Source organism: Manis pentadactyla, chromosome 4, assembly GCF_030020395.1.
Source record: "Manis pentadactyla isolate mManPen7 chromosome 4, mManPen7.hap1, whole genome shotgun sequence".
NCBI classification, from domain to species: domain Eukaryota; kingdom Metazoa; phylum Chordata; class Mammalia; order Pholidota; family Manidae; genus Manis; species Manis pentadactyla.
In genome coordinates this window covers 34,300,616-34,326,152 of record NC_080022.1, presented here as the reverse complement: position 1 = coordinate 34,326,152, position 25,537 = coordinate 34,300,616, and the positions used below count along the sequence as shown (strand labels likewise).

The 25,537-nt window shown below is 40.0% G+C and overlaps 1 protein-coding gene across 5 annotated transcripts in view; it reads right to left on the bottom strand.

Moving 5' to 3' along the window:
* The window catches only part of ST3GAL3 (ST3 beta-galactoside alpha-2,3-sialyltransferase 3), a 201,144-nt gene that overhangs the window by 57,469 nt on the left and 118,138 nt on the right, over positions 1-25,537 (bottom strand). For all 5 annotated transcript variants that reach the window (XM_036892928.2, XM_036892932.2, XM_036892930.2 and 2 more), the window contains one exon: positions 23,649-23,741. In XM_036892928.2, the coding sequence (XP_036748823.1) occupies positions 23,649-23,741 (93 nt within the window). The remainder of the gene's footprint in view (positions 1-23,648; positions 23,742-25,537) is intronic.

Sequence of the window (25,537 nt, the reverse complement as noted above, 5' to 3'; positions counted from 1 at the left end):
TGAGGAGGAGAGCCTCGGCCCCGTCAGTCTTTGCTAAGATAGCATGAGCGAGATACTGTGAGCCCGGCATGGGCATCAGCAAGGCCCCAGCCTCAAAGGGCCACTGACCCGACCAGGGGGACAATAAGCCTCCTCCTCGCATCCTCTGATTAACTTCACCTCAGCAGCAAGCAATGATAGTGTGGTTAGCCCACTTCTGCCACAGACACAAAGCTCCCTACTTCCAGAAATCCAGGCTACCCCTCAGAAAAACATAGACAGTAATTAGGCCCAATCCCAGCCTAGGAAAAAAATGAGCCACCTCCACCTTGCAGGAACATGTGGCTGCAGCCACGATGTAGCCTACGTCCTTGCCCACCCTGCCCACATGAAGCTCCTGAGCCATGCTGGAAAGGGGCTCATGGCTGGACAAGGACTATACCTGCTGCTCACAGAGGTTGGCCCCAGGGACCCAGATGCAGGGCAGAGAATGCTCGGCCTTCCTTTCTTCCTTTAGCAAATCCTCCACTGTGGCGTCTGAGTGACACCAGAACAGAGGGGAATGGAGCCACGCTCACTCCTGAACCTGTACCCCACACGCAACTATGCTTATGTTGACAGCTCTCCTTGTTTAGACTGCAGCCCCCAAACTCTTTGTTTCCTCCTAAAAATCTGAGTGGCAGCAAAGGAACGCATCTCCATGTGCCTCTGCTGGAGCCCCCAGGGCCAGTGCTGGGCCAGGGTGCAAGGCTCCCAGATGAGCCGTCTTCCCAGCCCGAGCCGCGGGCCTGGCTCGCTGGGCTCTGTTCTGCTGCCTGCAGCACTGGTCTTCATCCTTCCTCAAGAAGACCAGCTACCAACAGAACTGGCTACACCCAAAGAAGCTGCCGACCATATTAAAAAAGGCTATTGCTTCTGAGGAAGGAAGGATTCTTTCCCTTAGGGAACCCCACGAGTTCATGGGACCCAATCAAACCAGTGGCCATTCTCACTGTGCCCTCCCTCAGGGGTAGGGGAGGAGTGGAGACAAGCCTGTTGGGGGAAAGGGCCCTAGATATCTGCACACCTGTGCATGCAACAGCCTCTGAGCAGGAAGAGGAAGGCACAGGTGTATGGGCAGCAGCTTAGAGTGGGTACAAAAGGTCCTAAGGGCAAACACACAGCTGAGCAACATCCTGCCCTTAATCCCTCTTGCTGGTCCTGGGGGTGTGCAGGAGGTGAATGGGGGTGATAGCAAATGAAGTGGAGACAGCCCTTTACCTGGTCAGAATCTTGCTGATCACAGCCACCCTTGGACACATGGAAGCAAGGCCACTGGGGACATGGAGCTACCACTAATCAGGCCCCACAGAGCAAGGTCCTAAGCACAGCCAACATACCCATGCCTAGCTCCATTTGAGGGTCTTGCCCATTTGGGGGTGTGTTTCTTGGGGCAAGCTCTGCAGTTAGCCTCTGGCCCAGACGTCCTTGAGGGGCTGAGCAATAGGGCAGGGGGTCCTGTTGTTTTGTCCAACTGTTTTTCAAACTGTGTGCTCTCAAGTTGTCCTGCTGCTAGAAACTTCCCCAAACTAAGCTTTTGGAACACAGAGAGAGAGAATGGGTCTGTCCCAACACAAGGGACAGAGACGTCACAGGGCCAGCTGGCAACAGGCCTGCCTTTGTGGAGCTGTCAGCGTTCAGGCTGTTCCCCCCTCAGGCTCTCCCTAGAGCAGAGACTATGTTGCCCAATACTCTCATCCCCCTGGACAACCTCACCCACTCTCTGAAGTTTGTGTATGGATCACCTGCAAATCCACCCCCATCCCACCTGTCCAGACCTCTCTCCTGAGAGAGTCACTGAACTCCGGCTCCTGGCTGAGGCTTCCCTCTGGCTACTTCATTTGCCTTGGCCTGGGCTCCATGCATGGCGTAGGGACAGAGCAGAATGCTCTCATGAGAAAAGGTGGGCAGGGACTGGTGACCTGCCTCCACCTGGAAGAGGTGAGACTTCAGCCCTGCTTCTGCTCTCTATCCCTGGCTATTTATCTGGGGAGGCCAGTCACCTGGTGACCACCCCACCCAGCTGGGGTGTAGACAGAGTAGGGAGAGCAGGAGTGAGTCCTGGAAACGCCAGCACGCTCTTCTGCGGAGCTTCTGCCCGACGCTGAGATATGTGTGGGTGGAGCTCAGACTTGGGCCCTGACTCTCACTGAGGAGCCCGTGCAGGGCTGTTCCCAGCCTGGAGCCTCTCACAGCCTGGGAGAAGGGCCAGGATCATGTTCCGTGCTTTCACCAGCTCTTGCTCCTCACAAGCAGCAGAGCTCCCCACGTGGGGATCTTGTACCTGAACCAAGAAAAGCAAAGTTGCTAATCTGACAAGATCAATCCTCAGTCCCACAGGAATGCAGCCTGCCTGCCTGCTCTCACCAGGGACTGTGCTTCTAAGTACCTCCAGGGTTCCTGCTCCCGGGTAGAGCCTGCCGCTGGGCCTGCCAGGGAAAAAGCTGCACCAAGCCAGTGTGTCTGACCTTGCTACTGAAGCCCCATCCTTTCAGGCATAGCTCAGGCACCACCTGCCCCAGGAATTCCCCCCAGTCAATCTCTCATCACCCTTCCTGCCAAAAAGCTTCCTCTGTGCCTTCACAACCCTCTGTCCTCACCTTTCAGAGGACATATTTCGGATATGTGTCTGGTCCATGCGCTGCCCCTTAACCCTGAGGTTTGTGGTACAGATGAGGAAAGGGAGGTTCAGAGAGGTCAAGCCACCCAGCCCTGCTCACTTCCAAAGCCTGTGCTCTTATCACTACCATCCAACGCTTCTCAAACCATCTGTGAGAAGGACCAGTTTGTTTTGCTTTTTAAATTTCAAGTCTGTTGCAGTGATACTTTTATAAAATATAATGAAAATAAAACCACTAGAAAAATTCAAACACACATATAAAATATAAGCTCCATTTTTTAATTATTAGATTCAACTGACATAAACTTACTCTAACTGCTATAGACATTTCTGTAGCTTCATTTTCAATTTCTCAAAACCTTGTTGCAGACCAGCTCACATCACTGTTGATTCCATAGCACACGACAGGCTTCCAACTAATTGGTGCCCTGCAGGGCCCTTTACTAAGGCTTCCACCTGGCAATCATATTCAGGAGAAGTTGGAGAGAGAATAAGATATAACTCCTCAGGTCCTGAACTGGGGCAGAGAAAAGACACACTCTGATATCATCTGGGGCAGTTAGAAGACTAAGGCCTCGCACTTTACCTGCAGCAGATGAATTCATAACCAGAGCAAACTCTACAGGTGTTTCTGCAACTCACCTACACAAAGAAGGGTGGATCCTTAGTCATCTAGGGAAGGAGACTTTTCCAAAGAAAACACCACTTCTGGCCATCTACTGCAGACTCACCTATGAGGGCTGGAACACAGAGCACAGAGGTGGGAGATGGGGTATAAGCTATAGGGTACTGGAGGGCTGACTTCCTGAAGGATGGGATAGGTAGAAGGGGTAGGCTGAGACAAGAAGTGAAGTTAATTTAAAAGCAGATCACGGATAGGTATCCAGAGGAGGTCAGAACAACTGGGAGGAAAACATGAAAAAAGAAAAAAAAAGAAACCAAGAGTACACAGATGGCAGTTCCCCCAGTTTCAGGCCGGACTCCAGGTCGAGGACAGGCATTTAATCTGCCCAGCCCATGCAGTGCTGTCTACCCTTGGGTACTCTGCAGAGAGGCTTTAATTATTGAGCATTCTGTTCTTCCTGGAAAGGCCCAGCACCCAAGGATTTCATGGCCAGGGTACCTACTTAGAATATTTAAAACATTCTCAACCAAAGGTATTTGCATTCCCCTGCAGGCTCATGGCTTGGAGCCAAGACTCAGAATGTAAGGTGGGGTTGGTGGGTTTAAATCCTGGTTCTCTGCTTCTGTGACCTGGGGCAAGTTATAGTTTTTCATCTACAAAGTGGGTATAACACCACTTATAGCACAGAGTCATTGTAAAGACCAAATGAAGTAATGAATATACAGTGTTCAGCACTGTGGCTGGCACACAGAAAGTGCTCTATAAAACTGTGACATTTTATACACACAGGCTGTCTATGTCTGCCAATGGAGGACAAATTCTTTGAGGGAAGAGATTTTATGTATCTTATATAATGAAATTCTAGCTCCTAGAAAAGTGTCTGGCACATAGTAGTTGCTCAATAAAGATTTGTAAAATGAATGAAATGGTAGCTATTTTCATTAGGTTTACAGGATAGTGCAGTCAATGTGACAACTTTTTATGGGATGGCAGAGACCTGAGTATGATTAGTGATATGAAGGAGTCAGTAAAGGAATCTGGATCTTCAGGTCCAATATCGGGAGAGGCTGGGGAATCAGAGCACAGGGGAAGAGACTGGCCCCAGAGAAGAGATAAAAATGGCAGAAGTGTCAAGATTCAGTGACTAACTGATTGCAAGAGGAAGGAGAAAGTAACTTTCAGATTGCTGGCTCAGGTGGCCGAGTAGATAGTGGTGTCATTCACTGAAATAAGCACTGTAGACTGATTAGGTTTATTATAAACTCAGCGAGTTGGACACATCGAGTTTGAGATGCTCTGGAGTCATCCAAGTGGAGCTGTCCAGCAGGAAGCTGAGTATTTCGGTCTAGAGATCAGGAGAGATTTGAGCTACATCAGATTTGAGAGTCATCAGCACATATGTGTTAGCTGAAGCAGTGGAGTAAGAAGAGAGAGGGCCGTAATTGAACCCTGACAAACATCAATATTTAAGGGTGGGCACAGGAAAAGTAGATTGCTTGCAGAAGAGACTGAGAAGGGACAATCAGAGAAGCAGGAGAACTGGAAGGGAGTTTGAACAAAGAATTAATGAGAAGAGAGAGTTTCAACATGAGATATCAATACTACCAAATGTTTCAGAGAGGTCAAAAAAAGAGGTCTACCCACTAGATTTGTTAGTTACTCTTTTGAGTGGTCTGGACAAGAGCACTTCAGGGAGGGAAGCAGTGGGAGCAGAAGCTAGACTACAGAGATGAAGAGAGCTATAGGGACGTGAGGACGTGAAGAACACAATTGGAACCAGTCTCCTGCGCATTCCTGACTGGGGTGGGGGCACTCAACTTGCTCCCATTCTGTAGAGGTGAATGGTGCTCTAGTCTCTGTAATTTATGTTATGGGACAAAGCATAACAAGGATGCCTCTCAATCTTATCACCCTTCCCTGGTGTAGGTAATAAAAGTCCCAGGATCTTTATCTGGAAGAGCAGAGTGGGAGGGGCTTTGGAATGTGGGGATACCAAATACCCAACTATTCTGGCCAGGAGCCCACAAGCTTTCAAAATCCCCAGGGTAGTGCAATAGGCCTCTTGCACCTTCTCATGCAAGGGTCCCAAAATAGACAGCTGGGACTCTGTCAATACTCCAGATGTCCTGCCTCAGAGAGCTCAGCAAGGTTTCAAAGGCCATCCTTGCCCTCTCAGGAACTCAGCCAGCTTCGACCATGGCAATGATTCCTTAATGGTATGAGAATCACAGACACACACGGTCACAGTTATTGCACCATGCACCCTAGCCTTCTGAAGCAAAGTACTAAGAGCAGTGAGGTTTTCCTCTGCAGAGCTGGGCAAAAGGACAATTTCTATACCACTGCTTCATTAGCCACCACCAGATATATGGTAGACCTTGTATGACAGCCACTAGCCAGCCTGTCCAGATAGCAGCTGTGAGAGGAGGTAGAATGCAGTAGTTAGCAAGTGGGCCGTGTGTTCCAAGGACTTAGGTTTAATGACATCCTATCTGTGTGACCTCAGGCAAATTGATTGACTTCGTTATGCCTCCATCTCTTCATATTTAAAATTGGATTAACAACAATACCTATCTCATAAGATTGTTGGAAGGATTAAAACAGAACAAACAGGAAAGGTCTTAGCACAGGACCTGATTGATACATTGATACTGATACATCAGTAGGTATTGGCTATCATTGTTGTGCTATTATTATTGCTCAGCAGCACGGCCATGGCCTGGATTTGGATTCAGCATACAGCTGAAACTGTTTACCATAGGCTTAACCTGTGGGTGCCATGCTTGCTCCCAAAGCTGAGTGGCTCCACTGGCCACCATCTAAAGGACATGATACTTAATCCTTCATTGTAGCACAAAAAAACACTCAAATGCATGTAGCAAAGAATTTCCAGAAAATGAGATAGGTCAATCAAGGTTTCACAAATGAGTTACATTTTTCTTTAATCCTGCATTTTAAATGTTTACCATGACCTATTCTGGAATCTTTATTTCTTCCTGAAAAAACTTAATCTGATCATAATGAAAGTCATTGAGAAAACAATATTTACTTACTAAGTGTCTAACATTAAAGTTTTCTGGAATGATCTAACATTTATAGCCCCAAAATACATCATCTTGTTTCATTCTCTTGACTAATGAGTTAGGTAATGCTCAGACTTTTCTAAGATGATACAATCTGTTAAGCGAGAAAGCTGTGAGAACTTCCTGTCTCCAAGAGAGATGTCTTCTCATCTCTTTCCAATCTATCATGTATTAGTGTATGTCAAGATTATTATTTTTCTTCAGCAAAGTAATTGTTTTTCTTCACTCTCTCCAATGAAAGAGTTATCAACATTCCTTACACTGTCAGATTCCTAATCTCCTGAGGGAAGAAATTAATATTCACTTATAAAACAAATATTAAGCATCTACTAACTGCTAAAGTCTCTTCTACACGTGGCAGTCATGAGCAAGACAGCTAAGAAGCTCGGAGCCTGCTACGGTAGAAGAAATATCAATACAAATTTTAAATATAATAACAGAGTTACATGTGTGGCACTGTGGTGGTCCAGGGTGGGGAAAGAGTAACTGGGTCTGCGCAAAGGGGTGGAAGTCAGGGATAGCTTTCTGTTCCATGAGACTAACAGATAAAAGGCCCTAATCAATGTTTAGAGCAGAGCAGGTGCTCAATAAATTTGAGTTCCTTTGGGCCTTATGCCCCCTGTTTCCATCTCTTTCATTAGAGGAAGATGTGTCCAGGCAGGTGGCAAGTCTCGAGGAAGAAAAGGAGGACTTCCCAGCAAACAGCACAAAGGTGTAAGAGGGAACAGGCTGGCTTCTCAGAGAAGCAGGGCTCTGCCAGCAGGCTGACATATCAGCATCCCTTCCATTGCCACTGCGTGCAACCCTCTCTGTGCCCAGGTGTGGGACCCAGTGACTGGCAGGTTCAAGGAATGAGGCTTAGCAACAGAGTGAGAAAGTATGCTTTACAAAGCACTTGGTAATAGAAAAAAAGATAAAGATGTAAGGTTTTATGCTCATTAAACTGTCTCAAAACTAACACATCAAAAGAACTGCATGAAGAACTTTTGTGTCAAAATATTGATGCTATAAAAATAAAAATCCTGAATTTACATAGTAGATGTAGGCAAAATATCAAGAAACACTATCTACCTACAAGGAAAAAAGTAAACAAAACCAGCACCAGGAATCACTCCTAACACCAAAAACAAAACAAAAAAACAAACAATAAAACCTGAAATAGATTACTAATTCAAATACAAATAAAGCTATAAAAGCAGTAGAAGAAAACAGAGGAAGACACCTTCATAAACTACTGTGTGTATATAAATTAAAAAACTGCTACAGAGGGAATTTGTCAATAACTTAAAATTACAAATGCCTATAACTTATGATCCATAAATATCACTTTATTCTAGATAATTTCACATGTGTAGGAAATGATGTACAGAAAAGATTATTCACTGATGTGATATCTGTAATACTAAAGATTGGAAATTGCCTAAATGTCCATCAATAGGAAATTGATTAACTATAGTACATCTTTATAATGGAATGCTATGTAAAGAAGAATATGGGACTTCTGCTTCCAGTCATGATGGAGTAACAGAGATAGGGTTTACTCTCCTCCTGTAAATGACAAGAAAACTAGTCAAAATACATAAAGCAACAGTTTTCACACCAGTTCAGGATGGGGAACCCAAATAGAGCCCACTGGTCTTTCTGAGTTGAGAAAAGAGATACTTCAGGGAGGCCAAGGAAGCTAGAATTTGTGGAGAGACTACTATGCACAAAGCTCCAGAGACCTGCAAATGGGCCCCTCAGACCTCTGGCTAAGTACTGATCTGCGTATACCTGAGAGGAAACTCTGAGGCAAAGGAAAGACCACCAGGAAGCAGTAGACCAAATAACTCTGTGTCTAAACAGGGCTGGGGATTCTTTGTAGTTACACAAACCAGAGTGGAAATAAATCAGCCAGAGTGGAAATACCTCAGGTATTGGTTCAAGTTCTCATAAGGGTACTGCATTACTAATGGGGGTAAATTAGCCCTAGACAAAAGGCTGCCCAAGACTTGCAATAACAATGTTAAAAGCAAGCCTCAAAGGGATATAGCTGATTCTCAATAATTTAACATCATGCCCAAGCAAAATCCAACACTATTTAAAGGAATACAACAAAATCTAGCAGAGAAAACTGTAAAATTTTATTTTCTGGAATCTAATATGAAAATTCCAGGCAACTGTCTGGAATTTAATAAAAAATTACTGGGCAGGGATACAAAGAGTCAAAAATATAGGCCATAGCCAGGAGAAAATCATTCAATAGAAGCCATCTCAGAAATGACAGAGATGATGGAATTAGCAGACAGGATGTTAAAACAGCTATAATTCCATATATTTAAGGAGGTAGAATATATGAGCATAATAAGGAATGAATTAGAAGATATAAAAAGACTTAATGGAACTAGAGATTAAAAACACAATATATCTGAAATGAAAATATACCAAATGGGATAAACAACTGATTAGATACTACACAAATCAGTGGCTGTGAAAAACATAGGAATATCAACTATCATAAAAGAAGCACAGAGAAATAAGATCAAAAAACAAAACAAAACAAAAGCTTCAGTAACTTGTGGGACAAATGGTATAATACATATGTAATTGGAATCCTGGAAAGGGAGGTGGGACAGAAAAATTATTTGAAAAAATAAGTACAAAAGAATTCCAAACTTGATTTAAGAAACAAAACTCTGCCCCCGTCGATATAAGCAGATAAAAAGAAAAACCACAACAAGGCATATCATAATCAAATTGCTGAAAACCAGTGATAAAAAGAAAATCTCAAAAAGCAGTAAGAGGAAAATAGGAAGATTACATCCAAGGTAAAAAAGAGAAGAATGACAGAGACTTTCATTAGAAACTATGTAAACTGAAAGAAAATTAAGTTATCTCTTTAAAGTATTCTGTGTGTATGTAGATAAAACTGTCAACCTAGAATTGTATATTCAGTTTAAAAAAAATTTTTTTAAGACTTAAGATAAAATACTTTATCAGACGAACCAAAGCTGAAAGATTCACTGCCATCAGACCTGCCTCATAAAAAAAAAAACTTCAGGCAGAAGGAAAAAGATATTATAAAGAAATATGTACCTATGCAAAGGAAGAAAGACCAACAGTAAAAATAAGTTTGTGGGTAACAATAAAAGGCTTTCCCCTCATTAAAAATATTTTTAATTTAAATTGTGGTAAGATACATATAACATAAAATTAACTATCTTAAACATTTTAAAGTGTACAATTCAATAGTGTTAAGTACATTCACATTATTTTGCATATATTGCAACCAGTCTCCAGAACTCTTTTCATCTTGCAAAAATAAACTCTATATCCATTAAATAGCAATTTCCATTTCCCCTTCCCCCTATCCCTGGAAACTCCCTTTCTTTTTTCTATGAATTTGACTACTCTAGGTACTTCAGATAGGTGGAATCAGTATTTGTCTTTCTATGACTGGCTTATGTCACTTAGCATAATGTCCTCAAGATTTATCTGTTGTAGCATGTCAGAATTCCTTCCTTTTTAAGGCTGAATAATATACCATTATACGGATATACCATTTTTATTTATCCTCTCTTCCATTGATGGACACTTGGGTTGCTTTGTCTATTGTGAATAATGCTGCTATGAGAACACAGGTGTATCAATATCAGTTTGAGATCCTGCTTTCATTTTCTGGGGGTATATACTCATAAATGGAACTGTGGATTATATGGTAATTTTATTTTCAATTTTTTGAGGAATTGCCATATTGTTCCCATAGTGGCTATACCATTTTACATTCCCACCAACAGTACACAAGGGTTCCAATTTCTCCACATCTTCAGCAACACATTTTCTTTTCTTTTTTTGATAGCAGCCATCCTAATGGGTGTGAGGTGACATCTCATTGAGGCTTTGATTTGTATTTCCTTAATGACTAGTGATGTTGAGCAGTTTTTCATGGGTTTCTTGGAATTTGTATATTTTCTTTGGAGAAATGTCTATTCAAGTCCTTTGCCTGTTTTTAAATCAGTTGTTTTAAATCAGTTGCTTACTGTAGGAGTTCTTTATATATTCTGAATATTAACCCCACATCAGATACATGATTTTCAAGTATCTTCTCCCACTCCACAAGTTGCCTTTTCCTGCTCACTTTGAAACTGCTTCAAATGAGTGTTTAATACTAAAAATAAGAGCAATGCTGTGTACATTTATAATATATAGAGATATAAAATGTATGACAAGAACAGCACAAAGGACAGGAGGGGGAATGGAAGTACACTCTTGCAAAGTTTTTTAACTCTAAGGGAAGATATAATATGACTTGAAAATAGATTACAAATTAAAGATATATATTATAAAATTTGGAAAAACAAAGCAGTACAGCTATTAAGCCAATAATGGAAGTAAAATGAAGCCATGAAAAATACTCAAACTCCAAAAGGAGGCAGGAGAAGAAAGGAAAAAAAAGATGTTAGATTTAAACCAAGCCAAATGACTACATTAAATGTAAATGGTATAAGCACTCAATAAGAAGAAGACACTGTCAGATTTGATTTAAAAAAGCAAGACCTGAAAACCTGAAAACAACCTGGAGACTGAAGAACAGACTACCTACACCTGGGGAAGAAGAAAATCCCTCACAAAAAAGGGTAAAGTGGCAAAGCCAGATCTAGCAGGACCCAAGCCCTCAGGCAGGAGAGGGAGGAATGGAGCGGGGAGGGGGTAGGAGCCCACGATTGCTGAGTACCTAGCCCTGGAGATCTGCTCTGGGAGCACGAGCCCACATTACATGGTGTTCTGGTGATCAGCGAGGCTGGACACCAAGGACAGGTGGAACACTCAGGGAGCCTGAGATCCCAGCCACTTGTGGAGAACAGGCATGCTCCACTGGTCCCCCTGAGACAAAAGCAAAGTGGGCAGTTTGAAAAACTTCCCAGCAGTGGGAGGGGTGCCAGAGGGGTGAGTGTTGGAGGGAGCTCTCTTCTCAGGAGAAAGGGCAGATGGACAATACCTACCCAGCCTGCCCTATTATAGAAACAGAACAATATTTGTATAATGGGGGTACCAGAAGGAGAAGAGAGAGACAAAGGGATAGAAAGTCTCTTTGAGGAAATAATTGTTTTAAACTTACCCAATCTGGAGAAGGAAACAGACACTCAGGTCATGGAAGCACAGAAAGCCCCTAACAAAAGGAATCCCATGAAGACAACTCCAAGACATATAATAATTAAAATGTCAAAGATCAAGGAAAAGGAGAGAGTGTTGAAAGCAGCCAGAGAGAGAAAAAGACTGCTTATAAAGGAAATCCCATCAGGCTATTAGCAGACTTCTCAGTAGAAAATTTACAGGCCAGAAGAGAGTGGCATGATATATCTAATGTAATAAAAAAGGACGTCCAACCAAGAATCCTCTACCCAGCAAGATTATCATTGAAATTTGAAGCAGGGATTAAACAATTTTCAGATAAGCAAAAGTTGAAGGAATTCACTAGCACTAATCCAGCCCTACGGGTTATGTTAAAGGGACTGGACTGCTATAGATGTAAAGGTTCCAAAAGCTAAATAGCTCTCACCAATGAAAATAAATCCACAGTAAAGGTAGTAGACCAATTAATTACCAAGCAAGTATGAAATTAAAACAAAAGAAGCAAAATCAACTACTCACAAAATTAGAAAAAGGATACACAAAAAGTGAAGATTATGACATCTAATCCATAAAGTTTGGAGGAGGAAGAAGAATAAGAAAGAAAAAGTACCTTTAGATTGTGTTCGAAGTAGAGTAATCAGCAATTTAAAATACTGTTATATAGTAAGGAAGCTATCCTTCAACCTTTGGTAACCACAAAATTAAAGTTAACAAAAGATCTAAAAAAAGAAAGAAAGAAAAATTCAATCACAACACTGAAGAAATTCATTAAATAACAAGAATATAAGAGAAGAAAAAAGGAACACAGAGGAGCTATAAAAACAACCAGAAAACAATTAATAAAATGAGAATAAGTACATATCTATGAATAATCACCTTAAGTGTAAATGGACTGAATGCAACAATCGAAAGACACAGAATGGCAGAATGGATAAAAAAACAAGACCCATATATATGCTGCCTACAGGAGACATTTCAGACCCAAAGACATACAGACTAAAAGTGAAGGTATGGAAAAAGACATTTCATGCAAATAATAGGGAGAAAAAAGCAGGAATAAAGTACATTTATCAGACAAAATAGATTTCAAAACAAAGAACAACAAGAGACAAAGAAGAACTCAACCAAGAATTAGGAGAAGTGCAAATTGTAGCACTCCAAAATCTTACAACTACAGACTATTTACTGTTAAAAGAACATATGGGATGTGAACAGTCCCCAGGAATGGGTTGTTTTAATTTATCTGAATTCTCTCAGACTGTTCAAGTTCAGTTGGACATTATCCACCATATCATAGATGTTTTCACAAATGCCTAAGGTGCCTAACTGGTTTTCTTGGTTTCACTGGAGATGGCTGGTAATTACAGGTATGCTTTGGTTATGTAACTGTACTCCTATTATGTTAATGTGTGTGCACAATTTACTTAGTAGTTTAAAACCTATACATGCTGAAGTTACTCTACAAGAAGATATGTCAAAGAAATAATCAATCTCCCCAGGTTTTCTTCTGCCTGCTACTTCTATAGCTTTTCTTCTTCCTTCCTAATTACAACCCTTAAATAGAATTCGTGCCATATATCGAATTTACCGAGTATCATAATTCTTCCAAGGGGTAAAGACACCTCAAGACAAATACTGGGCATAGAATCCACAGGGCATAAATATGCAAAGAAGTAAAAAGCTAACCTTTTCAAACAATAAGGCTTCTCTCTCACTGATCAACTTTACATTTCCCTGTATGGCCCTGGAAGATGACTGGTTAGCCAAAGACGGGTAAGATTCCTCAAGGGAGGAACAACCTAAGACAGGCACAGTCGCAGGGGGGCCATCAGGTGAGAAAATGGGGATCAACAGAGGTGAGGCTTAGAACCTCCCCCACCGTTCTGAGAGAAATCTTCTGCATACGTGGATGTTTTATTGCCCTTGTCTAGCTTGGATTAACACATAGTCTACAGGCACACACCTGATCATCTACATTTGCTCTCTTACAACACTAAACTATGTTTTCTACCTTTATCTTGTATCTACCTACCACTTCAGCATTTTATTAAAAATAATAATAATAAGAGAGAAATGTGGTATCCACATATGAATCAAGTATAAAAACCAAATGAGTATTCATATTTGAACTGACTGTTTATAGTTCATAATGCATGAGCAAAACCAAAAGCTTCTGTGATGACTGCCCCTGTAATGTTCGCCATGTAACTTATTCACTATGTAAGAATTTGTACTCTATGTAAGAACTTGTTCATTAAGCTTCAAAAGATTGGAGACTGACGAAAATTAGGCTTGGGGTGGATTAATGATTGTGTATTGAGCATTGACCCCCCCTATAGAGAATTTTATTGTTGTCAACAACAATTTGATCAATAAATATGAGAGATGCCCTCACACACAAAAAAAAAATATATATATATATATATATATTTATATACATGTACTTCCAATTGCAAAATAAATAAGTAACCGGGATGTAATGTATAGCATAAGGAATATAGTTAAAATATTGTAACAACTTGGTATGGTGATAGCTGGTACCTAGAATTATCATGTATATAAATGTTGAATCACTGTGTTGTACACCTGAAACTAATGTAATACTGTGTGTCAACTACCCTTCAATAAAAAAAAAAAGAGACAAAGAAGGACATTACATAATGATAAAGGGGTCAGTCAAACAAGAAGATATAACCATTATAAATATCTATGCACCCAACATAGGAGCACCTAAATATGTAAAACAAATACTAACAGAATTAAAGGGAGAAATAGACTACAACATATTCATTTTAGATTTTATCACACCACTCACATCAGTAGACAGATCAACAAGGCAGAAAATAAGTAAGGAAACAGAGGCACTGAACAATACATGAGATCAGATGAACTTACCAGATATCTACAGAACATTCCACCCAAAAACAGCAGGATACACATTCTTCTCAAGTGTACATGGAATATTTTCCAGAATAGATCACTTACTAGGCCACAAAGAGAGCTTCAATAAATTCAAAAACATTGAAATCATATCAAGCAGCTTCTCACACAATAGTATGAAACTAGAAATAAATCACACGAAGAAAGCAAAAAAGCCTACAAATACATGGAGGCTAAACAACACGCTAAATAATCAGTGAATCAAGGATCAAATTAAAACAGAATTAAAGCAATACATGGACACAAATGAAAACAATAACACAACAGCCCAAAACCGGTGGGATGCAGTGAAGGCAGTTCTAAGAGAAAAGTAAACAGTGTATTGCTTACCTCAAAAAACAAGAACAATCCCAAATGGTATAAACTCACAATTAAAGAAACTAAAAAAGAACAAGTGAAGCCCAAAGTTAACAGAAGGAGGGACATACTAAAGAGCAGAGCAGAAATGAATAAAATTGAGAAAAAAAAAACCAAGATTCAACTATGTGCTATCTACAAGAAACCCACATTAATTATAAAGACACAGATAGGTTACATATAAAAAAGATAGAGTGCTGCTTACCAGCTCTGATATCCAACTTCTCTGAGGCTCAAGGGTAAACACAAATATACTCTTCCCAACAACATCAAAAAATGTAAGAGGATGGAAAAACGTAAACCATGATGGAGCTAATTTTAAAAAGGCTGGAGAGGTTACATTAATATCAAACAAGGAAGATTTCAGAACAAGGTTTATTACCAGGGAAAAGGGGATATTTTTAAATAATGAAGAAATCTATTTCATAGGAGGGTTTAATAAACCTATTTAGTAAAATCTATTTAGGAAGAGATAATCCTAAATGCATATGCACTAAATGGCTTTAAAATACATGAAGCAAAAACTATTAAATGGAGACTTCAACAACCCTCTGTCAGTAATGACAGAGTATCAGTGAGGACAAAGAAGACTTGTCGAACACTATGAACCAACTTAATCTAATTGCCATTTACAGAATGCCCAATAACAGCAGAAATATTTTCTTTTCAAGTGCACACAGAATATTCACCAAGATAGACAATATTTTATCTCATAACTTGGGTCTCAATCATCTTAAAAGTATTAAAATCATACAAAGTATATTCTCTAGTTACAACAAAAACAAGCCAGATATATATAATGCAAAAATAGCTAGAACATCCTCAAATATTTGGAAATTAAGCAAACACTACAAAAGAACCCATGGGTCAAAGCAGAAATCACAAGTGAAGTTAGAAAATACTTTTAACTCTATGAAAACAAAAATACAACATCAAAATCTGTGGGATGTAGATGATAAAGTTTATAGAGGGGAATTTATAGCATTAAATGTTTATATTAGAAAGGAATCGAATCAATGGTCTAATTTTCTATCTCAAGAAACAAATAAACAAAAAAGAATGAATTAAACCCCAAATAAGTGGAAGGTAGGAAATGATAATGAGCAGAAAACAATGATAGAGTGAAAAAAATACCAAGAGACAAAAATCACTGAACCACAAAGCTAGTTCTCTGAGAAAATCAGAAAAATGATAAACATCTAACCAGAGAGATTAGAAAAAAAAAGAGAAAAATACAAATTACTAATGTCAGGCATGATATAAAGCACCTCTCTAGAGATCCTCGACATTAAAAGAACAAAAAGAGAGTACTATACATAATTTTATGCCAACAACTTTAATAACTTAGATGAAATGCACAAATTCCTTGAAAGACCAAAGAAGGAACAAGAAAACCTGAATGGAAATTGGAAAACCCTAGATCTATTAAAGAAATTTAATTATTTATTTTTTATATTTTATTTTGATATCATTAATGTACAATAACTTGAACAACATTATGGTTACTAGACTCCCCCTTTATCAAGTCCCCACCACATACCCCATTACAGTCACTGTCCATCAGCATAGTAAGATGCTATAGAATCATTATTGTCTTCTCTGTGTATTCTGCCTTTCCTGTGTCCCCCCCGCCCACCTCCACTACATTATGTGTGCTAATCATAATGCCCCATTTTCCCCCTTATCCCTCCTTTCCCACCCACCTTCCCCAGTCCCTTTCTCTTTGGTAACTGTTAGTCCATTCTTGGGTTCTATGAGTCTGCTGCTGTTTTGTTCCTTCAGTTTTTTCTTTGTTCTTATACTCCACAGATGAGTGAAACCATTTGGTACTTGTCTTTCTCTGCCTGGCTTATTTCACTGAGCATAATACCCTCTAGCTCCATCCATGTTGTTGCAAATGGGTGGATTTGTTTCCTTCTTATGGCTGAATAATATTGCGTTGTGTATATGTACCACATCTTCTTTATCCATTCATCTACCAATGGACACGTAGGTGCTTTCATTTCTTGACTATTGTAAATAGTGCTGCGATAAACATAGGGGTGCATCTGTCTTGATCAAACTGGGCTGCTGCATTCTTAGGGTAAATTCCTAGAAGTGGAATTCCTGGGTCAAATGGCATTTCTACTTTTAGTTTTTTGAGGAACCTCCATACTGCTTTCCACAATGGTTGAACTAGCTTACATTCCCACAAGCAGTGTAGGAGGGTTCCCCTTTCTCCACAACCTCGCCAGCGTTTGTTGTTGTTTGTCTTTTGGATGTTGGCCATCCTAACTGGTGTGAGGTGATATCTCATTGTGGTTTTAATTTGCATTTCTCTGATGATTAGCGATGTGGAGCATCTTTTCATGTGCCTGTTGGCCATCTGAATTTCTCCTTTGGAGAAGTGTCTGTTCAGCACCTCTGCCCATCTTCTAATTGGCTTATTAGCTTTTTGTTTGTTGAAGTGCACGAGCTCTTTATATAGTTAGGATGTCAAGCCCTTATCATATATGTCATTTATGAATATATTCTCCCATACTGTAGGATGTCTTTTTTTCCTACTGATGGTGTCTTTTGCTGTACAGAAGCTTTTTAGTTTGATATAGTTCCACTTGTTCATTTTTGCTTTTGTTTCCCTTGCCTGGGGAGATATGTTCATGAAGAAGATGCTCATGTTTATGTCCAGGAGATTTTTGCCTATATTTTTTTCTAAGAGTTTTATGGTTTCATGATTTACATTCAGGTCTTTGATCCATTTGAGTTTACTTTTGTGTTGGGGTTAGACAATAATCCAGTTTCATTCTCTTACATGTAGCTGTCCAGTTTTACCAATACCAGCTGTTGAAGAGGCTGTCATTTCCCCATTGTATATCCATGGCTCCTTTATCGTATATTAATTGACCATATATGCTTGGGTTTATACCTGGACTCTCTATTCTGTACCACTGGTCTGTGGGTCCGTTCTTGTGCTAGTACCAAATTGCCTTGATTACTGTGGCTTTGTAGTAGAGCTTGAAGTCAGGGAACATAATTCCACCTGCTTTATTCTTCCTTCTCAGGATTGCTTTGGCTATTTGGGGTCTTCTGTGGTTCCATATGAATTTTAGAACTATTTGCTCTAGTTCATTGAAGAATGCTGTTTGTAGTTTCATAGGGATTGCATTGAATCTGTAGATTGCTTTAGGCAGGATGGCCATTTTGACAATATTGATTCTTCCTAGCCAAGAGAATGAGATGAATTTCCATTTATTAGTGTCCTCTTTAATTTCTATTAAGAGTGTACCATAGTTTCCAGTGCATAGGTCTCTCACTTCCTTGGTTAAGTTTATTCCTAGGTATTTTATTCTTTTTCATGCAATTGTGAAAGGAATTGTTTTCCTGATTTCTCTTTCAGCTAGTTCATCATTAGTGTATAGGGATGCAACAGATTTCTGTGTATTAATTTTGTATCCTGCAACTTTGCTGAGTTCAGATATTAGATCTAGTAGTTTTGGAGTGGATTCTTCGGGGTTATTTTGTGTACACTATCATGTCATCTGCAAACAGGGACAGTTTGACTTCTTCCTTGCCAATCTGGATGCCTTTTATTTCTTTGTGTTGTCTGATTCCATGGTTAAGACCTCCAGAACTATGTTGAATAAAAGTGGGGAGAATGGACATCCTTGTCTTGTTCCCAATCTTAACAGAATAGCTTTCAGCTTCTTGCTGTTAAGTATAATGTTGGCTGTGAGTTTGTCACATATGGCCTTTATTATGTTGAGGTACTTGCCCTCTATACCCATTTTGTTGAGAGTTTTTATCATGAATGGATGTTGAATTTTGTCAAATGCTTTTTCAGCATCTATGGAGATGATCATGTGGTTTTTGTCCTTCTTTTTGTTGACGTAGTGGATGATGTTAATGGATTTTCAAATGTTGCACCATCCTTGCATCCCTGGGATGAATCCCACTTGATCATGATGGATGATCTTTTTGATGTATTTTTGAATTCGGTTTGCTAATATTTTGTTGAGTATTTTTGTGTCTATGTTCATCAGGGATATTGGTCTGCAATTTCCTTTTTTTGTGGTGTCTTTGCCTGGTTTTGGTATTAGAGTGATGTTGGCCTTGTAGAATGAGTTTGGGAGTATTCCCTCCTCTTCTACTTTTTGGAAAACTTTAAGGAGAATGGGTATTAGGTCTTCACTAAATGTTTGATAAAATTCAGCAGTGAAACAATCTGGTCCAGGAGTTTTGATCTTAGGTCTTTTTTGATTACCAATTCAATTTCTTTGCTGGTAATTGGTCTATTCAGATTTTCTGTTTCTTCCTGGGTCAGCCTTGGAAGGTTGTATTTTTCTAGAAAGTTGTCCATTTCTTCTAGGTTATCTAGTTTGTTACCATATAATTTTTCATAGTACTCTCTCATAATTCTTTGCATTTCTGTGGTGTCCATAGTGATTTTTCTATTCTCATTTCTGATTCTTTTTATGTGTGTACACTCTCTTTTTTCTTGATAAGTCTGGCTAGGGGGTTAACTATTTTGTTTATTTTCTCAAAGAACCAGCTCCTGCTTTCATTGATTCTTTCTACTGTTTTATTCTTCTCAATTTTATTTATTTCTGCTTTAATCTTTATTATGTCCCTCCTTCTACTGACTTTAGGCCTCATTTGTTCTTCCTTTTCTAGTTTCATTAATTGTGAGTTTAGACTGCTTATATGGGATTGTTCTTCTTTCCTGAGGTATGCCTGTATTGCAATATATTTCCCTCTTAGCACAGCCTCTGCTGCGTCCCATAGATTTTGTGTTGTTGAATTATTGTTGTCATTTGTCTCCATATATTGCTTGATCTGTGTTTTTATTTGGTCATTGATCCATTAATTATTTAGGAGCATGTTATTAAGCCTCCATGTGTTTGTGGGCTTTTTCATTTTCTTTGTGTAATTTATTTTTAGTTTCATACCTTTGTGATCTGAGAAGCTGGTTGGTACAATTTCAATCTTTTTGAATTTACTGAGGTTCTTTTTGTGGCCTAGTATATGATCTATTCTTGAAAATGTTCCATGTGCACTGGAGAAGAATGTGTATCCTGTTGATTTTGGATGAAGTGTTCTGTAGATGCCCATTAGGTCCGTCTGTTCTAATAAGTTGTTCAGTGCCTCTGTCTCTTTACTTATTTTCTATTTGGTTGATTTGTCCTTTGGAGTGAGTGGTGTGTTGAAGTCTCCTAAAATGAATGCATTGCATTCTATTTCCCCCTTTAATTCTGTTAGTATTTGTTTCACATATGTAGGTGATCCTGTGTTGGGTGCATAGATATTTATAATAGTTATATCCTCTTGTTGGACTGACCCCTTTATCATTATGTAATGTCCTTCTTTGTCTCTTGTTACTTTCTTTGCTTTGAAGTCTATTTTATCTGATACAAGTACTGCAACTCCTGCTTTTTTCTCCCTGTTAGTTGCATGAAGAAATTTAATTCTTAATTTTTAAAAAAACTCACAAAGAAAACAACAGGCTTAGATGTCTTTGCTGGTAAATTCTAAAAAAAACATTTAAGGAAAAATGCACATAAAACTTTCAGGAAACTACAGATGAAAGGACAGTCTCCCACTAATTCTATGATGTCAGCATTACCCTGATACCAAAACTAAAGATATTAGAAGAAAACCAATCTCTCTCATGAACAAAAACTCTTAACAAAACCTTTGCAAACTGAACCCGTCAATTTATAGAAAAAGAACAATATATTAGAACCAAATGAAGTTTACCCTAGAAATGAAGGTTGGTTTAACATTCAAAAATTAATCAATGAAAAAAATAATGTAACTCACCATATTAATAGACTAAAAAAGAAAAGCCCTGTAGAAAAAGAATTTGACAAAATTTAACATTATTCATTATAAAATTTTTCAACAAACTAGAAACAAAGAGAACTCCCTCTCTCTGAAAAAGGGTATCTATGAAAAACCTAGAGCTAACACCATAATGGTGAACCTTAAATGCTTTCCTCCTAAGATTGGAAACAAGACAAGTATATTCACTCTCACCTCATCTATTCAACATGGTAGTAAAGAGTCTAGCCAGTGCAATGAGGAAGAAAAAGGAATAAAAGGGATCCAAATTGGAAAGAGAGAAATAAAACTATCTTTATTAACAGAAGAAATGATTGTCCATGTATGTGTGATATTGCTCTGATGACAGACATAAAGATCAATAGAACAGAATAGGGAACCCGGAAACAGATCTACATGTATATGTTTAACTGATTTTCAACAAATGTGTCAAAGTAATTCAATGGACAAAGAATGTCTTCAACAAGTGGTCTGGGAATAACTGAACACACATATACAAAAAAATGAATCTCAACCATTAGCTTTCACTATATAGAAAAATCAACTTGAAATGGATCATAGACCTAAGTGTAAGAGCTAAACCTATTAAAAATTCTAGAAGAAAACATAGGAAAAACCTTTTGAGCTTGGATTAGGGAAAGATTTCTTAGATAAAACACAAAGAGCAAAATCCATAAAAGAAAAAAATTGGTAAACTGGACTTCATCAAGATTAAAAACTTCTACTCTGTGAAAGGCATTGTTAAGAGTGAAAAGACAAACTACCAATTGGAAGAAAGTATCGCAAATCATCTATCTGACAAAGGGTTTCTATTCAGAATTTGTAAAATCATCTTATAATTCAATAAGAAGAATCAATTTTAAAATAGCAACAGATTTGGACAGTTCCTCAAATATAAAAGAATGCCAAATAAGCACATGAAAATGATACTCAACATCGTAAGCCCTTGGTAAAATGCAAAAATCCCACAATGAGTTATCACTGTAAATCTACTGGAATAGCTAATATTAAAAGGACTGATGGCAGGATGTACAGCAATTGGAACTCTTATACACTGCTGGCAAGAAAGCAAAACAGTACAATTTGGAAAACTGGCAACTTCTTATAAAGTTAAATATAAATCCTGCACATAAATGTTTATAGTGGCTTTATTTGTAATCCCCCAAAACTGTAATTAACACAAACATCTTTCAACTATTGAGTAAACTGTGATATCCGTACAATAGAATACTATTCAGCAATAAAAGGAACTAACAACTGATACACACAACACATGTATGAATCGCAAATGTATTACACTAAATGGAAGAGGCAGACTCAAAAGGCTATATAACAGTATGATTCCATTTATATGGCCTTCTGGAAATACTGTAGGGATGGAAAACTGATCAAGGATTGACAGGGGCTGGGGTCAGGAGAGGTGTTAACTGCTGAGGAGCACAAGGGAACTTTTGGGGGGTGATAATGGAAATGGCCTATTGATTGTTGTGGTGGTTACTCAAAGGCATACATTTATCAAAACTCATACAACTATACTTAATGTAATTTTTGCTGTATGTAAATTAAACTTCGATAAACCTTACCTGTAATACAATTATAATATATCCATACAATTGTATATTATGCAATCATTCAATGAATAAGATTACCATATATGTTGGTAATAAGAAAATGTCTACCATATATTATTAGTAGTAAAAAGCAAGATACAGAACATTAAATACAGTATGTTCCCATCTATAGTAACACTGGCTGTTTCTGGGGAAAGGGTCTGGATTGGGAATATATACCCTTTGGTGCTGTTTGAGTTATTATTTCTTTTTAACTGCATGCTTGTATTACTTTCAGAAGAAACCTATATGCAGGTCAAGGAAAACTCATAGGTGTCTGGCCCAGGGACTGAATTATGTAGGTCTGAGAAAACAAATGTAAGAATGGGGATCATAGTGCCAGATACTTAAGAGACACTCAATAAACAGATAAGGGGAACAAAATATTTGGAATCAGTTCAGAAGGCAGACCCTGGACAAAGAGATGGCTATCTGAACACCGTATATTCAGCCAGCAGATCTCCTGTTTTACCATGGAGCTAAGCTCGGATTGCTTATATTAGAAAAAGAAAAGGAGCATAAAAGCCGAGTATCCTGTATTTACTTTTGGGCAAGCTATTTCCCAGCATTCCTTTGCAAGCACACTGTGTGCCCTAACCTCAGCCTTCTAAGGGATGGGATGCAAGCCCTTCCCCCAGTGAACAAAGCCCACCACAAGAGGCAACCCATGGGGCTCCTCTGGTGGTCCAACTGCTGTATCCTGACTCTCAGAGGGTCCTGAGCAGTCTTTCCTCCAGCCTCTCCAAGTCAGACGCTCCTATAACTTTCTGAAGGAATAAAATGACCTGGACATCAGCCTCACTACACTCCACGCTGCAGACAAGACAATCTCAGCCCATGAGACCCCTCTTCCCTAAGGTTTCAGGAGACCTGAAAGGAAAAAGCAGGTAAGCAAGCAAGGCTCCTTAGTAGCATTTGGTAAAAGGAACCCCTGGGGTTTGGCACAGCTTCTTTCAGCAAGCCTCATATCAAGGAAATCAGGAATTCCAGAATGCAAAATGGACAGCGAGGTAAGGTGCCAAAACAGCCAGCCTCAGAAACACTCTGTTCCTTGCTTTATTTGGATGTGTCTCCCTGAAGCCAGGTAGTTGGTCCGAGCTTCTGACAAAGTCTAACCCCTGGTACGCGACAGAGAGCTTCTGCACTGGGTGGCCTTGTCTGACTGCTGAGGGGCAGCCGTGTAGGTCCTACCTCCTCTCTCTGCTCTGCAGAAACCAGTTGTGCTGGCAGAGGTGCCATCTCCAGGAGGACAGCAGGGAGTAAAGGGAAGCATGGCATAGAGTGTGGTTGTGGTAGGGGCTAACTAAAAGCAAAGTCCTTCCCAGGCACCCCAGCTCGAGGGTGCAGGAAGTTAAGACAGAATCTCCTTTTCTCAGGAGTACATCGTGTGCCACAAGGGTAGCATTTCTGACTCCTGGGCCATGGACCAGGTTGTCTAGGCAGTGGGAAGAAACCGGAGCACTTACCGGGGAAAGATGGCGGTCATCAAAGCTGAAGCATAGCCAGGCTTGCAAGTTCCCTCTGAAAAGTTGGCGTACTTGGTGGCTAACTCAGCAGGCCTACGGGAAGAGAAGGAAAGTCACAGCTTGCCAGGCACTGAACAGTCAGTGGACTATTAGTGCATGAAGAGCTCTATGTGCTTTAATCTCAAATAAAGTTTCACTCCCTATAATCAGCCCCTCAGCCCCTTTTCCACACCAAGGCTTCAGGGGAAAAAATCTCCAAACCATAAATCCCTAAAAGAACAGGCAGATAAATAAGCAAGGTCCCTCAATGCAATATGGTAAAAGGAACTCAGAAGGTTTCAAATATTCTTTGCAGTAAGCCTGATACCAAAGAAATGAGGAACTCCATCCTGGCTCCCAGTCAGGACAGTGGAGCCTAGAGACTTAAGGAGACAGCAGCTCAGACGTTGATAAAGTCAAAAGCACTGCCCTTTCAACCTTTTTTGTATGTTCTTATATGTCCAGCATCATCTTCTCTATTCTCTCCACACATACTATGATCCAGCCAGTGGGAGCCACTCACAGTGCTCCGAATACAGATCAGGTGTGTGTGGGGCTATTTCTGTAACCACCAGACCTTTAAAAGATGATGCTCTCCTGGCTCACCTGTTCTCTCTGGAGTGTTCCTCCTTGTCCTTGTCCACCTGGCTGTGCCTACTGATCCTTTGCAACTAAGCTCAGATGTCAACTTCCCTGGGAGTAATACCGACCCCCAGATTGGGCTCTGTACCCTCATGGTTGGACCCCTTGCCACATTTATGCTCACCTCCATCAGCACTTGCCATTTGGTTCTGCAGTTGTTACATTATGTCTCCCTCATTATAATGTAAATTCCCCAAATCAGGGTCGGATTTAACCCTGCATCCCCAGTCCCCTGCATAGGGATGGGCACACTGAAGACCCTTATAATTTTCTGAAGGAACAAAATGACCTTCACAGTCTCAGTGCAGTTAGACTAGAAATGAAGATCTCAAGAATCTGCACGTCAGAGACCACTGAACATTTTTCAGAAGACTTGTGCTCTAGCCTTGGCTTTGTGGCTCTGTGGCTGTGGCCAAGTCACCTTACATCTTTGAGCTTCAAGGTCCTTCTGTGTTCAGTGAGGGGCTGGAGTCGTGGCCATGCCACCAAAAACTCTGCCCCGTGCAACTTAGAGAAAACCACAGTGGAAGAACAGGACACATCAGTGACTGCCAGGGCTGGAGGCCCTGAGAGCTGGGGCACCTGAGGGAGCCCTGGCTGGCTGCCAGCTCTGGTCCCAACCTCCCCCGCCTCCACCCTTGGGCCTGCTGCCAACATTCCGATGCCCAGCTGCTCTACTGTGCTGGGGACCAGTGGCAATTCTGCCCTCGGGGCTGCCTTCTGCAGGAACTGGGTGGAGTGGGTATGGGAGGAGGGCAGTGGCGCCTGACACTGGATAGCCAGAAAGGATGATGCCCCTGCCTCTCATGTGTCATATGTGATTCATTCATGTGCCCCTGCTGGCCTGGCCCAGGGCCCCACACAGAGTAACTGCTCATTAAATATAGACAAACTCATCTGTTATCCTTGTGCAATTTCTTCCAGAAATCTACATTTTTAAGTCTTCCTACCAATGAAATTTAAAACCGGAAATGCAAATGCAAATGCTGAGTGACAAGTGTAGTGGAGACTTTATTTGGTAGGCAAAAGAAAGTCAAAGGTTTAACAAGAGAATTTACATAACAATATTTTCTTATGTAAACAACTGTATTTCAAAAACGAAATATAAACTTCAGTGCAATTACTGAACTTACTAGAAGCTTTTCAATGAGGTGCAAAGATTAAAACATTATAGATTATTTCAATTACTTCTTTCAATAGCCATGATT